The sequence below is a fragment of the Enoplosus armatus genome, chromosome 19 (assembly GCF_043641665.1).
Source record: "Enoplosus armatus isolate fEnoArm2 chromosome 19, fEnoArm2.hap1, whole genome shotgun sequence".
NCBI classification, from domain to species: domain Eukaryota; kingdom Metazoa; phylum Chordata; class Actinopteri; order Centrarchiformes; family Enoplosidae; genus Enoplosus; species Enoplosus armatus.
The window spans coordinates 21,196,999-21,213,815 of NC_092198.1; the positions used below are offsets into that span (position 1 = coordinate 21,196,999).

Sequence of the window (16,817 nt, forward strand, 5' to 3'; positions counted from 1 at the left end):
CTACTATGTGAAGCGATGCTCACGATAAGAAAAACCCAGTCACATTAGGGCTGACCAATTAATCGAAATATTATCGAAATCAGTGCAATATCCAAATCACAGGAGCTGCAATTTTTTGATAAACACAGGTAGAAGTTGGGTGAGTCACACCTTTAATTCAAGCCACTCCACTTGTCTTTTCTCTCCCTGTCTTCTCTCCACCTCTTCAGTTTCAGCAAGCCTGCTGCCATGAAAAGAGCGAGACAGGGCAGTTAAGTCTGCATTTATATATAGTTTTGGTGATGACAGTAGGTCGTCTGTTTATTGTAATGCTGATGGCAACATGCTAGCGTTACCGGGCAGTCGTTTTTTATAGTTTTTATCAAACAAAGAGGGGGAAATAGTGCATTTGTCGGGGACTATTTTCAGTGGCGGATGAATCCACATTTGGTGCTCCAGTCATTTAGCGTTCCAGTCTTGGGCAGCTGGACAGTGTATGTGGGACTGAGTCAAAATAAACTACAGTCTGCGTGTTCATGATGATGAAGGAACATGTCACTCAGTGTGGCTCATTGATGTGTTAATAATATTTTTTTTATGGCACTGAGGAAGAAGATTTATGAGGCTGTAATACACGCACAGTACTTGTTAGTAGATACATTCACTGTTGGTTTGGCTCTTTTTGCAGAGTAATGCACATCACAGTGGACATCGAGTTTGCATACATTTTTGTCTAAGCTACATTATCATCATGAGTTAACGCAGAACCATGTTACATGCAAAACCACCAGTAGAGTCCTTCAGGAACAGCTAAAATCATCAATATGTTGCTTATTCAGTTGAACACTTATGTAGTAGGGGGTGTAATGAACATTACAGCAACTAGGGTTGTTGGACTTTCAGTTTATTCAAGAGACATAAGTAACAATGAGTCTTTGTGAATGATATAAATGGCCCGTAAAGACTAGAGATTCAATCTCCATCTCCATTCTAAGAGAGCTGGACTGAGGTCACTGGATGGTCTTGTGATGATCAGTGGAGGAACTGAGGCCCGGGGTCGGCCCTCTAAAGACCAACCATGTCGGCGTCGGGGTTAGCAGGGCTGTGAGAGTTGCTCGCTTCAACCCAAAACAAGCTGCTATTTAGTGTTTGAGTTGACAGCTCATGATCAGCACTGTGGAGCTTAATGGGCTCAGGGTTCAAGCCCACGGCTGCCATATGTGTGTGTTGAGTTATGCTGGCTGAACTCGCTGACCTGGTCAGAGTGAAGTTCCTCCTCCAGTGATGGTCACACCTCCAGAGGAGAGCACAGGAGGGGGGATGGAGGGGGTCTGGTCCTTGTGGCTAGCGGCTGGACCTCTCTGCATCTTGGCAGACCAGCACATCTTGAGAAAAGTCCAAACTGTTTGCTTTAGGATATCAACCCACTCATTTGCAAGAATGGGGCCATGTGGTCTGCTGGAGAGTCCAGCCTCTGAGCTGGAGTATACACAACCACTGCAGCATGATAACAGAGTACAATGACATGTCTGTTTATTTGCAGATTGTCGTGTTCATCATTTTACACCTATTTATTAAAGGGTTACTTCAGAAATGTAGTATTGCACTCATGAGGGAGGAGGGAATTTGATACAAAAAAGACTAACGTTGGCAGATACTGGCTGCTGAAGCCTCATAGCCTCATATTAGCTTCAGATGAACTGGAATGTATTTTTACACAGTACAAGGACATCACTTCCATTGGAGGCCCTTTAGGAAGGGATCTCTCATTAGCCAGTATGATTACAGCATATGGGCACCTGACTATTGTTTTAAGACTCATTTGACAAAACATGTTTCAACATTAAGAGGCAAAGCATCAAGAATTGATGATGGTGTACGACAGTTTTTAACATTACCCATCCTATACTCCTTTCCGTGCTTAACACTTTGCCATAGGATGAAATCAGTGAATATTGGTGCCAATGCCTTGAGCCACAGTCTCAGTTTTGTGTCACTGCCGTGGTCTCAGCTGTGCCTCCTCCTCATTCCCCGTGTTTTCCTTATGTTGTCCCCCTCCTCTTGTTCCTGTCAGGGTTCACTGTTTGTTTTCTCTTTGTCTGTATATGTGTGTGCGTGTGTGTGTGTGTGTACTCACGGGTCTGCTCACGCTGCCTGCCTCGTTCTGCCACTCTGCTCAGTTCACCCTTGCTCATCTCCAGTCATCTGGTTACTCCCTGAACCGTGCTGAACTGTGACTAACCTCACTTGAGTTTCGCTTTTGGGTCCAAAGAACCTTGTGATTACGACAGTCACTTAATTTTTGAGGGCACTGACACTGACAGTTTGACATGGGGACCTGTGTTGTGTTGCATCTCAGAGAGTGTCCTAGTCAGCAGCACTCCCTACAAACCCCCCTCCTTGGATTCAGGCCCGGCAGTGGGAGATATCCTGAGTTTTAGTCTCTAGTATGGGTCAAGCTCCCAAACACTACCCTTCTCATAATGCAACTCAATGGCATTTATTTGTAATCTGTCCCTCTGTACCTGGTTACTGCCCATGTCTTTTAAACTCCACCTCCAGTTTGTAACGCACGCTTTCTGTTGATAAATGTGTAGTGCTAACCATGACTAGTAAATGATCTTCATGTGTAGAATCAGTGAAGCCCCTATAAAGTGCACAAACAACTGACATCAGCTATTATTAGCTATCCCAGAGGGCACCGGCTCAGCTTCAAGCATATTTGGGAGAGGGGCAGTAAATAGAGTAAATACTCATTTTGGCCTGAAAATGCCTGGACTTCTGACGTCTGTAGGTCATTCTCTTCCCTACTTAGTATAACACAGCATAATTACACAATCGCATGTAATTATTGTAATGGAACAACATGGCTCCAGTGTTGGAGGAGGGTCAACATGAATGAGCACATGGGGCATGTTGAGCTGGAAACCTCAAGGGCTTGATGCTTGATGATATTTGGGAATTATGGTTGATTTTGTTACTTCAGTTACAGTAAGTCTGTCAGAAGTGTATGAACTGATTTCCATGAACTGGGTTAGACGGAGACTCTGAACTGATGTACAGCTGACTACATTCCAGTGGAGACCCAAACCTGGAAATAATGTCTTTACACTGTTGGAGACAAAGATAATTATGGCACTTGAACGTACTGGCTTTCCAAATCCTAACATGCAGCATCAAAACATGAATTTGAATAGATGGAATAGAGCGACATCCAGTGCAAGTGATACATTCAAGGAACAAGCTGAATAAATTAGTGTGGCAACATAAGAAATGCAGATGCTTCTAGAGGTCACAGGGTTCGCTGAATGCTTTGAGGAGGAAAATTATGTGAATTGTATGCTATGGCCACTGTCACCACATCTGTCACCACATCTCAACCCGGCTGAACGCATGAGAGAGGGACTTCCAAGTAGCTCACGGTCATTACTGTGAACAAAACAGAACACTGTAAGGTTGTATGATGAGACAATATACACAATGAGATGATATAAATGTCATCTGTCAGAGATTTTGCCACGCTGTATCGATCCATGTGATACCTCTGCTGTATTTGAGCTTTGTGGAAAACATTGAGCAGGACTGATTTATGGCAATAGTTTTAAGTTCCATCATTTGCCACATATTTTGTTTGCTGGATGCAAAGCAGGCAGCTTATTTTATCCACACACACACTTTCTCAATTGACTTCCCAGAAAAAGTATGACACATATCAATATAGCGATATACCATGATAGAAGCCAGCTGCCCCCTTGCTTCCAGCCTTTGTGCTAAGCCAGGCTAAACATGCCCCGGTCCTATCCTCCATTCAACACACTGAGATTAAATTCAAATAACATTTGTTTTCGCTGTTTTTCTCCCTATGAGATCAGTGATTTGAAAGCCACATTTTGAAATTTGAAATGTTTGAAAAACATTTTTCATATTTTTCTGATAGACTAAGGTTTGAGAGACATTCCTGGTGAATCCTGGTGGTCTATGTGTTGCTTTCAGCCTATTCATTGTGTGTCAGATATGTTACTACAGCTGAGAGCTGGCCAAGTCAGACATTTTCAGTGCCCACACATATAGGCTTATAAGCAGCTAAAAATGAAGCGGGAACAGCCACTCAGACACTAACATTCCTCCCTCCCTCGCTTCTCGGCATGCTGTGGTTCTCTCATTGCTGTTAAATGACATGGCCTCTCTTTCTGGATGGCTGAAACAAACAGAGTGGTGTACGTGCTCTGCACGCTGGAATTTCCAGCGTTAGCCTTCCAGATCTGTGGCCCGAGCAGCGAAGTAGCATGTCATGTCAGTGACGAGGGAGGCCAGAAGCCCTCAGCACCAGCACTAAGATGGTTTTATGGTTTCATAAAAACAATAGAACCATGGAGTCATTGTCAGCTCTGGCGCACAGTTTGCTCCCTGTCATAATAAACTCAATAACCATTAAACAATGTGCCTGTCTAGTCATCCATGACACTGTCATATTTGGTAATTTCTTGTCAAAACAGCTGAGAAATATAAACCAGAAGCATTGTTAGGACATGACCATAGGTACAGTGATTTAAATAAATAACACTGATCACACAGCCTGCTTGGAGAAATGGAAAGGACACTGGAAGAGTGAACTTCTGCCAAAGGGCCAGTTGGCCAAAATGACTGGTATCTACCAATCACATCATTCTCCTCCTAGATGAGAACTGTGACAGCGAGGCCTGACCCAGAAGTTAGTGAAAACTTCAAAACAGTGGTCCACAGACCAATCATGGTGGCCATGTCCACTTCTTTTATACAGTGCATGGATCATACGCAACAAAACAAGAGGTTAAATGCGAAGTCAACATGCCAGAATGAACTCGCCCTTTCAGTACCATGGATAGCGCCACTCAGCCTTATTCATAAACTTCAATATTTTATATAAAATAATTAGAAAATGCAATAGCGCAATGTGCTGTCAACAACTAAGAAAAGAGTCTGCTTTGATCATGTGTGGAGGGGTCATCTGCGGCGTGTTGCCCCTCTTTCACCCACATCTCTGCCAATCTCCCGGCATGGAAGGGGGCGACCGCTGGTCCATTTACTTTTCAGCGTGGAGGTGTAGGTGTACTTCAAAAGATGCTTTCAGTGCGTTTGGGCCTTGTCTTCTCATGTGCACATATATGTAGTGTCATGTGGTCGCGTAGACATATACAAAAGGAGCAATTTTTGCTAACTTTTGTTAGAACCCGTCTGTGGTTAGAATTTTTGATGCATGCACATGTTGACCTGGTTAGCTAGCAAGTGGGGTCAAATTAGGGCTCGCGAATAAAAGAGGATATTTGATTTCTGTGCGTTCTGAAGTGATAATGGATAAGTAGTCAATGTGCGATATTTACAGCACCCCCCTTCCAGAAAATACTTCCAACATCCCTGCTCAGCACCAAACTCCAGCCAGCCACCATCTCACCATTCCGTGTCTGCCTTTGAGTTCAGCCTTGATTCATACAGCTTTAGTGCAATGCAACTTATATACTTTGTGAGGAAGACTGAGAGGAAGTTTTGTGCTGTTCTCATTGCCGTCTTATCAACAAATATTTTGTATGCTTGTGTAGTGGATTTGTGTGTGGGCTTGCTCTCCTACCCGGTCGCACTCTTCGAAAATGTCCTTGTAGCTGGGGAGATGGACCACACACGGGATCAGCTGCAGCACCAGAGCCGCCGCCAGTTAAATCAGCTCTCCATCCTTGTCTGAGCTGTTCAGCCTAAGGACACGAGAGGTTAGGTTGGATTTTCCAGTCGGTCTAGGAGAATACAATGATCTATGGTATCAAAAGCTGCACTGAGATCCAGTAAATAGAAGTACTGAGGTGGAATCTGAATCCATCAGTAAGCAGAAAATCTCTTACCATTTTAGTACATGCAGTTTCAGTGGAGTGACAGTTCCTGAAAGCAGATTGAAAAGGTTAAATACCATGTGAACTGTGAAATATGTGTGCCCCGAGTTGCTGAGACACAACTCTTTGTGATACTTTTGAAAAGAATGGAAGGTAAGGAGACTGGTCGATAATTATTTGGAGACCCTGGATCAAGATGTGGTTTCTCAAGTAGAGGTTCAACCACAGCAGTTTTAAAGCTTGTGGGGACAGTGCCAGTCGTAAGTGACATTATTCAGCATTGTAGGTCAGAAATCTTTCAAGGAGGCAGGTGGTTGGTTCAGAAGCTAAAATCAGCTCAGACAATGTCTAAAGACAGGTAGTCTCAAAATGTGTAAGAACTGAGTCTATGTGGGATTCAACACGACGGTAAACAGATGGCAACTTTTGAGTAAGTTTCACACCTGAACTGCTCTCCATTTCCAGCAGCTGATGATGACTGATGATTTCTATGAAACTTTACCATCCTGACCTGGTCATAAACCAATGTAAATCTCTATAATGCAGTTTACAAGCATGTAATATGAGTAATATTACAAAGAATATTAAAGATCCCATTTTGGAGATTGAGATTTCCATCATAAAGCACGTCTAGCCGCTATATAAATACTGTGAAAGTATCAAAGCGCTCAGTCGACGGAGAAATTCACACAGCCCGTATTCAGAAACTGGGCCTTTAAAAGAGCTGTCGGGACTTCCGTAAGGTTGTGATGTCACAACTATACAGTCACCCCACTCAGCCACGCCCCCAGCAGGTCATCTGCTCCAGGCACAGCATGGCCATGACTTACAGGAATGTGCACATCCACCCGCTCAGTCTAAGTTATGCGAACACCCTGCTCCGGACTACTCCTTAAGTTTTTGGAGGTTGTTCAGTTTGTCTAAAACGGCTTGTTTCAGACAGAGGGTGAACTGAGGGGCTGCAGAAAGGGCCAGTATAAGATAAATATGGACTTTTTTCAACTGCAAAGCCACTCCAGTGGAATATAGAGATGAAATTAGTATAATATGGGACCTAATGAGGGAATTTAGATGTAACGCCCCCTACTGGTTTCTGGATTCAGTATCATGACGTCAGCAGGACAAATTGACGAACTTAATTTATTTCCGTTTAAAGCCTATCAGTGATTTATTTCAGTGTGTAATCATTTTATGTCACACACATGACATGTCCCTGTTACAGGCAGCTGCAGATGTGCACACCTGCAGATAACAAAGTGTCGGGGCGGCCTGACAGCGAAACACTGTAGTGACGCTGCAGTTTCCCAGCATTCAGTGGGGCATCATGGCGGACACCAGGGAGAAAGCGCTGCAGGACTACAGGAAAAAATTACTCGAACACAAAGAAGTTGACGGGCGATTAAAAGAATGTAAGGGACTATTTAATGTCGTCGTTTGTGGTGTGGCAGAAATATATCTGGTTTGTTTTGATAAGATAAATATTATCGGATAGCCAGCATCAGCTAGCTGGCCAGCTAGCTATTGCTTTGTCATGCAGTTAGCATCCTCGTAGAAGTGAATGGAAGTAAACTGGATAAATGCTAGCAGTGCTACCTTAGCTTAGCCGTAACGTTAGTTGACAAACAATAGTAACGTTAGTGCTATGCCAAACACTAAGTTGGTTAATAACTTCTAAAAGTCAGCTAACGTTAGTCCGTGTAGACATGACATGTGATATAGCAACATCACACATTTTGTCGCATCTTTTAACGTTTACGTTACCAAGAGCTTTACGTTAAGCTAACTTTGAACAGCTAACCTTACAGCAACAAGCATGTTTGTTTGACAGTGTGAGCTTCTAACCTTAGCTGTAAACAGAGTTACAGAGTTTTATTCTTGCTGTGTGTTGTGTGTCATAATGAAAACTAGAAACGATACATTCTGGTTATCCTTCTTGTTCGTTTTCCAGTGAGGGAACAGTTGAGAGAACAAACCAAACAATACGAGAAATCAGAGAATGACCTAAAGGCTCTGCAAAGTGTTGGTCAGGTAAGATTTACATTAGCGTTATGGATCTCACTTCTGGATGAATTGACGTGGCTGCAACAGTAGACTTTAAGCTACCGTTGGCGACACTCGATCTGTCACTTTTAACTATTCTAACAGTTTGCAATAAACACTTTACAAACGCCTCCGGCAGCCTTATGGCAGACATTCATGAAGTTTGAAATTGGAGGCTACCATTATTTTAAATTTAACCCCCCCCCCCCCAAGATATGACATTTGGTAAGCTGCCTAACTAGCTTCCACCAGCCATTGGTCAGACAAAAAAGACTATCTGTGCTGGTGTCAGGTATTTGTCATTAATTTTGACTTTGTCATCTGTGACTAAATAATTGACAATGAAATAATGGATAGTTTAACTAGTGGTAAAAATGATCACTATTGCTAGCAGTGTTCAGAAGGCAGCATTCTGTCTCAGACTCCACAGAGACTCTGCATCACACAATACAGGTGTTGTCATTGATATTGTAAAGGAATATGAATTTCAAGTGTCAGAAAATTGCCTCAATATATTTAAAAGGATCTGACCAAGTGTATTTAAATTTGACCTGGCTTACAAAGAGTACAAACAGTGTTGAGTTGAGAAAATGATCTGTTGACAGTCATATTGACATACACACAACATGACACACATTTCACTACAGTTTCAATGTCTATATCTGTAGAATATGTCACAGACAAAAAAAATCCAACTTTTTTAAGCAAGTCTCTCAAGCTTTTTCTGTCTAATTTAAATAAGAATTAAATGTATAATTAAATGAAACATTCTATTACTGATGGTTGTTAGGAAAGGCAAAATCAATGATAAGGCTGTGGTAGAGGTAGGATGTGTGGCCCGGCCATAAGTTGGCTTCATAACATGTCTGACAATGGTAAGAAGAGGTGTCTGTAGAGCAGGATATGATGTTATCAAATACATATTTGATAAGCAATATGTATATTTTATTAGTTATTGGGAACGTTTGTATATTATTCAGCACAATACAGTCAACTCATTTTTAGAGTCTGTACTCTCAGCACATGCTTATAGAGAAATGCAAAATAGTACACATTTGCCATCGCATTTTCCAACATATTTATCACACATTGTCATCCAGCCTAAATTTGAGTTAAAGATTTGGGTCCGAGGGTGTGTGGGGGGAAGAGAGGGTAGAGGGTTAATCTAATCTGTGCCTGTTTCCCTGCAGATTGTTGGAGAAGTGCTCAAGCAGCTGACTGAGGAGAAATGTAAGTTCATTGGCTGACTGATCTCACATTTACAAGTGTCACAGCACAGGTAATGCTGGCTAAATCTGAGCCCATCGCTCCCCTAGCTCCCTTCGTTCCCCGTACGGTTGTCCTCCTGACTGAGCTGATTTGGTTTTAGGTAATTTAGCTTCACAATTGGACATAGAGTAGGTAGAAACTACGCCAAAGTACTTCAAGAATGAGGGTCATCAGTCATTGTCCATATTGCACTGTGGATTTATCTGCAACATGGCAATCTTGTGTCCATATCGCTGCTCTCCTCTCTTTTTCCTCTACTCTCGCTTGCTCTGTGGCAGGCTCATATTACGTCAGACCTGCCCTCTTGAAGCTTGGCAACCAATGAAAACGTACAAATGCCAACCCTGTGACTGTGACACATGTTAAACCAGTGTTTAGCTCAAACATAAACTAATTCGTTGTTTTTGTTTAATTCTAGTTATTGTCAAGGCCACCAACGGCCCCCGATATGTGGTTGGATGCCGCAGACAGGTAGGTGCTGAACGGACACATCCTGTAATGTGTTATTGTCTCTGGGGTTTCTGAGCCCTCTCCGATCCATAACACAACTTTTAGAGGTAAAGAAATTGTGTAAGGGGGATTTGACTGTGGCTTATTGTATTCCATTTTCAAAAGACTGAAGGACATTAATGTCAGACTAGACTGACTCACCGGCTCTAGGCTGTTGGGATAAGCCTGCCATTGAGCGATTATTTCACTCGGCATTCTCATCCTCTTCCGCTCTCTGCGTGTTTACCATTTTGCTTGATTGTGATTGGTTTAAAGAAATACAAACAAGCCAGAGCGTTTTTTCCCCCCCCTATCCCATAATGATAGTGGGTTGAGCAAAACCTTACTATGAGATGTCAAATTAAAATGAATATATTGCAAACCTGTCTGCATATATTTGTGTCATGACCCAACGGTTAAGAACCTGTCATTAGCTGCGCAGAACATTAGGATCCCTTGAAATAAACAGATCAGGGGAAAGTCATTAATTTAACCTGTTCTTTAAAGCTGAGCTGTATGTAGATGAATAGAGTGTGATGGGTAAACGGCGACGATTCGAAATGTGTTAATCATGAGGTATGGCAAAAGTGCATAAAACTTGGGGAAAAAAAGACCTCAGTTTTGGTGCTGTCAGCTGCACCTTAGGTTCAAGGTTCAAAGGGTTGGGTCACTTGAAGTTTAGGGGGACCTCCACTGATTGTACACTTCAAAGTGTGTTTCCAGGTTTTGGCAAGTACCTCTGCTTGTCAGAACAAAGTAGTATAAAGTCCTTATTGTCTCCAGAGAGAGCTGCGTGAAGTGTCCTCAAGTGATGTCACTTGGTCCAGGCTACGTTAGCTGCTACTAGAATAACACACCTGAATCTCAGACCATACCTTACCGTCCATCATGAGACTGACAATATTTATAGAAGTTCGTACGTATTATTCTGCCCACCTTTATTTTGTATGATTCATTTATTGATTTTTTTTTTTTTTTTTTACAAATCAAAATTCAAAATAGTTGATTTTGGGTTGGATTTTTTGTGGGTAGGACAAAATGTTCCAAATATGCCTACGCAATATAGTCTCAGTAAATGTTGACCTGAATAATTTGAATGTGAACTCTAATCTATTTGTATTTTTCATCCCAGTTGGACAAGTCACAGCTGAAGCCAGGCACTAGAGTGGCTTTGGACATGACTACACTCACCATAATGAGGTAGGCGGGGTGTAATTATCACTCAGAATTGGTTAAACAGTATCACAGGCTAGGACACTGAACTGGAGAATTATAGTCTGTGTCTTGGCATATGTCCTCCTCCATATGGTGTTCAAGCAGTCTTCTTGCTGCAAATTTACACAGGACAGGTTACGGCTGAACATCAAATGATTGTTTATCACAGCAAGGAAATTGATGGTGATGCATTTCCTGTTCTTTCAAAGGTACCTGCCCAGAGAGGTGGACCCTCTGGTTTATAACATGTCCCACGAGGACCCTGGCAGTGTCTCCTACTCTGAGATTGGAGGCTTGTCTGAACAAATTCGTGAGCTGAGAGAGGTACAACAAAGCCACAACAATCAATCAGCAATTCAATCATACAAAGCAGACTCTTCATTTTTGGCTTTTTTATTATAATGCTCACGTTCTTATAAATGTATTGGCATGATTTGCAGTCTTGTATGTGTTTTACAAGATGACATTTGTATGGTTGGGCCTTGATTGGAGGGATTGATTCTGTTTTCAATGAGAGGCTTTAAAACCAGATGACAAATTCAGATTATAATTTCAAAACAATACCGCTACTGTTATTTCGTGACAGGTGATTGAGCTTCCTCTGACCAACCCTGAGCTCTTCCAGAGAGTGGGGATCATCCCCCCTAAAGGGTGTCTGCTATACGGGCCTCCAGGTTAGTAGTGACATCCATGCATGCACATCACATCACATCCCATCTTATTTTATGTGTGTGAGGTTCATATTATTTATTTGAGTTTTATGATGCAAATATAATCCTGTAGGGTCGTTTTGGACCTGTTTATCTAGTATTGATGAGATTGCTTCTGTAACAGGCACTGGGAAGACTCTTCTAGCCAGAGCAGTGGCCAGTCAGCTGGACTGTAACTTCCTCAAGGTGAGAGTCGGCGCCAGTGGGGGTGGACTGCCACGCTGCAGTGCTGTCAGTCAACTGATGCAGATGTGTGTGTGTGTGTGTGTGTGTGTGTGTGTGTGTGTGTGTGTGTGTGTGTGCGCGCGCGCTGCAGGTGGTGTCCAGCTCCATCGTGGACAAGTACATTGGTGAGAGTGCCAGGCTGATCAGAGAGATGTTTAACTATGCCAGGGACCACCAGCCCTGCATCATCTTTATGGATGAAATCGATGCCATCGGTGAGTGAGGCTTTAGCTATTTAGTTTAGCTTTAATGCTTTTTAAACAGTGTATGCATTTTCTCATCATCTACTCTGCTTGAAGCTGCAATCAAAGCTTTACATATCTGCCAAATGTTGTAAGGCTTTTATTTTGAGGTTGCTTCAGCTTCCCGTTGATTTTTGTCATGTAGTTAGCGGCTGCTAACTCCTCAATTAGTAAAAATTGGGCTATATAAAGCTATGTACACTTTCAGCGCACTCAGATCCCATCACGTGTATTGCACAACCTACGGGGATTGCACACATGCTGTGACATTGTTTCCCATAATCATGTGCCATGTTTTCAATGAGATTTTATTAGATAAAGCGAGGGAGAGAGTACATTATTCATCTCAAAGAGAAACTACAGTATTAACGCAGCCAAGTCACATACACTATGTTGCCAAAAGTATTCACTCACCCATCCAAATAATTGAAATCAGGTGTTCCAATCACTTCCATGGCCACAGGTGTATAAAATCATGCACCAAGGCATGCAGACTGTTTCTACAAACATTTGTGAAAGAATGGGTCGCTCTCAGGAGCTCAGTGAATTCCAGCGTGGTACTGTGATAGGATGCCACCTGTGCAACAAGTCCAGTCGTGAAATTTCCTCGCTCCTAAATATTCCACAGTCAACTGTCAGTGGTATTATAACAAAGTGGAAGCGATTGGGAAAGACAGCAACTCAGCCACAAAGTGCTAGGCCACGTAAAATGACGGAGCGGGGTCAGCGGATGCTGAGGTGCATAGTGCGCAGAGGTCGCCAACTTTCTGCAGAGTCAATCGCTACAGACCTCCAAACTTCATGTGGCCTTCAGATTAGCTCAAGAACAGTGCGTAGAGAGTTTCATGGAATGGGTTTCCATGGCCGAGCAGCTGCATCCAAGCCATACATCACCAAGTGCAATGCAAAGCGTCGGATGCAGTGGTGTAAAGCACGCCGCCACTGGACTCTAGAGCAGTGGAGACGCGTTCTCTGGAGTGACGAATCGCGCTTCACCATCTGGCGATCTGATGGACGAGTCTGGGTTTGGCGGTTGCCAGGAGAACAGTACTTGTCTGACTGCATTGTGCCAAGTGTAAAGTTTGGTGGAGGGGGGATTATGGTGTGGGGTTGTTTTTCAGGAGCTGGGCTTGGCCCCTTAGTTCCAGTGAAAGGAACTCTGAATGCTTCAGCATACCAAGAGATTTTGGACAATTCCATGCTCCCAACTTTGTGGGAACAGTTTGGGGATGGCCCCTTCCTGTTCCAACATGACTGTGCACCAGTGCACAAAGCAAGGTCCATAAAGACGTGGATGAGAGAGTTTGGTGTGGATGAACTTGACTGGCCTGCACAGAGTCCTGACCTCAACCCGATAGAACACCTTTGGGATGAATTAGAGCGGAGACTGAGAGCCAGGCCTTCTCGTCCAACATCAGTGTGTGACCTCACAAATGCGCTTCTGGAAGAATGGTCAGAAATTCCCATAAACACACTCCTAAACCTTGTGGAAAGCCTTCCCAGAAGAGTTGAAGCTGTTATAGCTGCAAAGGGTGGACCGACGTCATATTAAACGCTATGGATTAAGAATGGGATGTCACTTAAGTTCATATGCGAGTCAAGGCAGGTGAGCCAATACTTTTGGCAATATAGTGTAAATCAGGAAAAAAAACCAAAAAACCCCATTAGTTAGGTCAGTAATAACCATAATTATTAAGACAAATTCTGTGTGATAACTAAAATAAGCGGAATAACAATACAACCAGAATAGAAGAGAATAAAGACTGTGAATAGACACACAATTTCAATATGCTTCACATCAATACAGTGGTTCAGATTCTCACTCAGGCCTTCATTGCTTGAGTTAGGACCTGCCACCCTGTGTCCTCACTGTATATCGTATACACATACGTATATATGTTTGTGTGTCGTTCCATGTAGGCGGCCGTCGTTTCTCTGAGGGAACCTCTGCTGACAGAGAGATCCAGAGGACTCTGATGGAGGTAATGAGTCACTGTAGTGTCCCAGTGACACTGTAGTGTCCCTTTTTAATGGCCCAGGCTCTCAGAAGCACACATTGTGGTACACACAGGCTCTCCCACACCACACATATACACACACTATATTGAATGTTTCTTGTAGTACAGTGTAGTTTTAGAAGTTTCATAGGCTGCATTCGTCGTGTATTTGAGTTTTTGTTTTTTCCCTTACGTCAACTTTCATATACTTATGTTTTATATGCGTTGTTTACAGCTATTATTGATTCAATTGTTTAAATTTCCAGTGAAGTTTAGTACAACATGGGGGCACTGTTACTATTTCCATCCATGTCTGTCCAGACTCACCATACCGATGATACATAAGTATGATTCCAGTGAATATACATTGTTGAACTGATAAATTAGTGATTATCATAGATGTATTGGCTAAACGGGTACACAAGCACTTTACTATGTAAAGATGGAGTGTATATATAGAGCTACACAAAATGTTGTGCTTTTGTTTTCCCCTGGCAGTTTTGGATGCAAAGCCTTTGCTCATTTGAAACGAATGAACTTGCAAGGAGTGGCATGTTTGAGTTATTCAGTAAACGTACTGCAAAGCAGGGCCAATATGTTTTGTTTAAAATATTAGAACTATCAAAATAAGCACAGTGGATAGATGATTAAAAGCAGTGATTTGAGTGAGCTGTTTAATTTGCCGTGTCAGCTGCTGAACCAGATGGACGGCTTCGACACACTGCACAGAGTCAAGATGATCATGGCCACCAACAGACCTGACACTCTGGACCCGGCCCTGCTGCGGCCCGGCAGACTGGACCGTAAAATCCGTAAGACCTCCTTCTGTTCCTGGTCATCGTCCGTGCGTCAGCTCGGCGTGACAACATCCAGCAGATCTAAATATCCTCTTCTCTTCCTCAGACATCGAACTGCCCAATGAACAGGCTCGTCTGGACATCCTCAAGATCCACTCCAGTCCCATCACCAAGCACGGAGAGATAGGTTAGTGGTTTACCTCCTCTTAATACCGTCCTCCTCTGCTGGCTTCGATATGCTCCCTTAAGCATGGCACGCAACTTGCTCGCTGCAGTGGACTTCCTTTGTCCTATGTGATCATTGGAAGGTCACACAGGTTGGTTGCTTGTTAATGAGCTCATCGAGGAACTCTACAGCCTTATCCTAGCATTGTACGCACTGATGCTGTGGAAGAGCGTGAGCTGAAAGCAGGCAAAGCCTTCCAGTTACTGAGTCAGTTTCCTCAAATTGACACAATTCACTTATTGCATTCATTTCATTTGTCCTCATCCCCTCAACACTTTCTTGTGTTTTATTCATCATGCAACTTTCAATGTGTAGTGTGACAAAATGTTCATGTCAGTGTACATTGACAGTCATTTAACTGACACCAGAAGCTTTTGAGACCCTTTCCTGGTTTGAGAGTGGCACTTGGATTTATAGTAAGATAAATAAATGGGAAAGATGGGTCCCACCAGACTGCAACAACTTGAATCTCTAGATAATAGACATTAGAAGCTGACAAACAGTGAGAAGGTCTAAGGGTAGACCCACTTCCTGTAAACACAGAGAGGGAGATGCTGGGGTACGTTTCCTGATTGCCTTTGGTTGTTTTCAGATTTTGAAGCCATTGTGAAGCTGTCAGATGGTTTCAACGGAGCTGATCTGAGAAACGTGTGCACAGAAGCAGGTTGGACCTCAAACTGCCATTCAGTATCATCATTAGTCTGTCTCTATTCGCCTCTATTCACGTGGACGTTGTTTGTTTGCAGGTCTGTTTGCCATCCGCTCTGACCGTGAGTACGTCACTCAGGAAGACTTCATGAAAGCTGTGCGGAAGGTGGCTGACTCAAAGAAGCTAGAGTCCAAGCTGGACTACAAGCCTGTATAAACCCTCTCTGTTTCATAGTCCTTTTCTCATATTTTTCATGGGTTTGCTGTGTTCTGTGCCTCAAGGCCAGAAATAACTGTTTGTTTATGTTTGTGGGACGCAACAAAAAAAAGTACATTTCCTCCCAGTTGCCAACAAAGTGACAGTAACTCCTGTTTCCACTTGTTAGTCTGATCCGCCTCAGTGTTTACACTTGATCAAAGGCTGATCATTCCGGCATACCACAAAACACTGATAATAAATCTTGGAAAATAACTTCATGTACTGAAATATACCATTATATCTCAAGTTTTCTGTGTTTTTCAATTTCTGACTGAACATTCATTTCTCTTATTACCTTCAAGTTAGTGTGATGGACGCTCAGCATCGTCCAAACTGACACATGGCATTTTGAACGTGAAAGAAACTGATGACCGTTGAATCAAGTTCCCCTTACTAGCTTTGTCCTGTGGCTTTCAACGATTTATGGTCGTCATCAACAGACAACAAGTGGGCCATTTTCATGACAACTTCACTACTCCATCCTGTGATGAAAACTGGTAGGCTGAAAGCTCTGGAAAAAGACAGTAAGCGGACTAGTCTAAAATGAAACTTTGAAAGGTTGAAATGGTACATATTTAAGCCCTGTTCGGACATGATTAACATTACAAAGGGATCTGGGGGATTAAATAATCACTATGTTCCTCTGTAAATTAACTGATCATTCTGGTGGGGAAATGACAGGATATGGTCAGTAATAGACATGGACATTCAGTGTTATGGCGGCGGCAGCTCTGGAACTGTTCATCACGAATAAACGTCTAGAAAGAAAAGAGGCTGCAGAACTTCTTAAATCATCATGTTTTGAAGTTTTCTTAAGTATCAGAGTCATCCAGTGATGGTTGTATGTCCATGCATGGGTACAC

General features: G+C 42.8%; 1 protein-coding gene across 1 annotated transcript; it reads left to right on the forward strand.

Moving 5' to 3' along the window:
• The first annotated feature begins 7,161 nt into the window (after positions 1-7,161).
• psmc6 (proteasome 26S subunit, ATPase 6) lies at positions 7,162-16,200 on the forward strand. Its single transcript, XM_070925377.1, has 14 exons — positions 7,162-7,246; positions 7,786-7,865; positions 9,068-9,107; positions 9,565-9,617; positions 10,768-10,835; positions 11,060-11,174; positions 11,437-11,524; positions 11,685-11,746; positions 11,877-12,000; positions 13,948-14,009; positions 14,716-14,836; positions 14,928-15,008; positions 15,640-15,711; positions 15,794-16,200. Exons 1-14 carry the CDS (start codon positions 7,162-7,164, stop codon positions 15,910-15,912), a joined length of 1,170 nt encoding a protein of 389 aa, XP_070781478.1. The 3' UTR covers positions 15,913-16,200.
• The last annotated feature ends 617 nt before the right edge of the window (positions 16,201-16,817 follow it).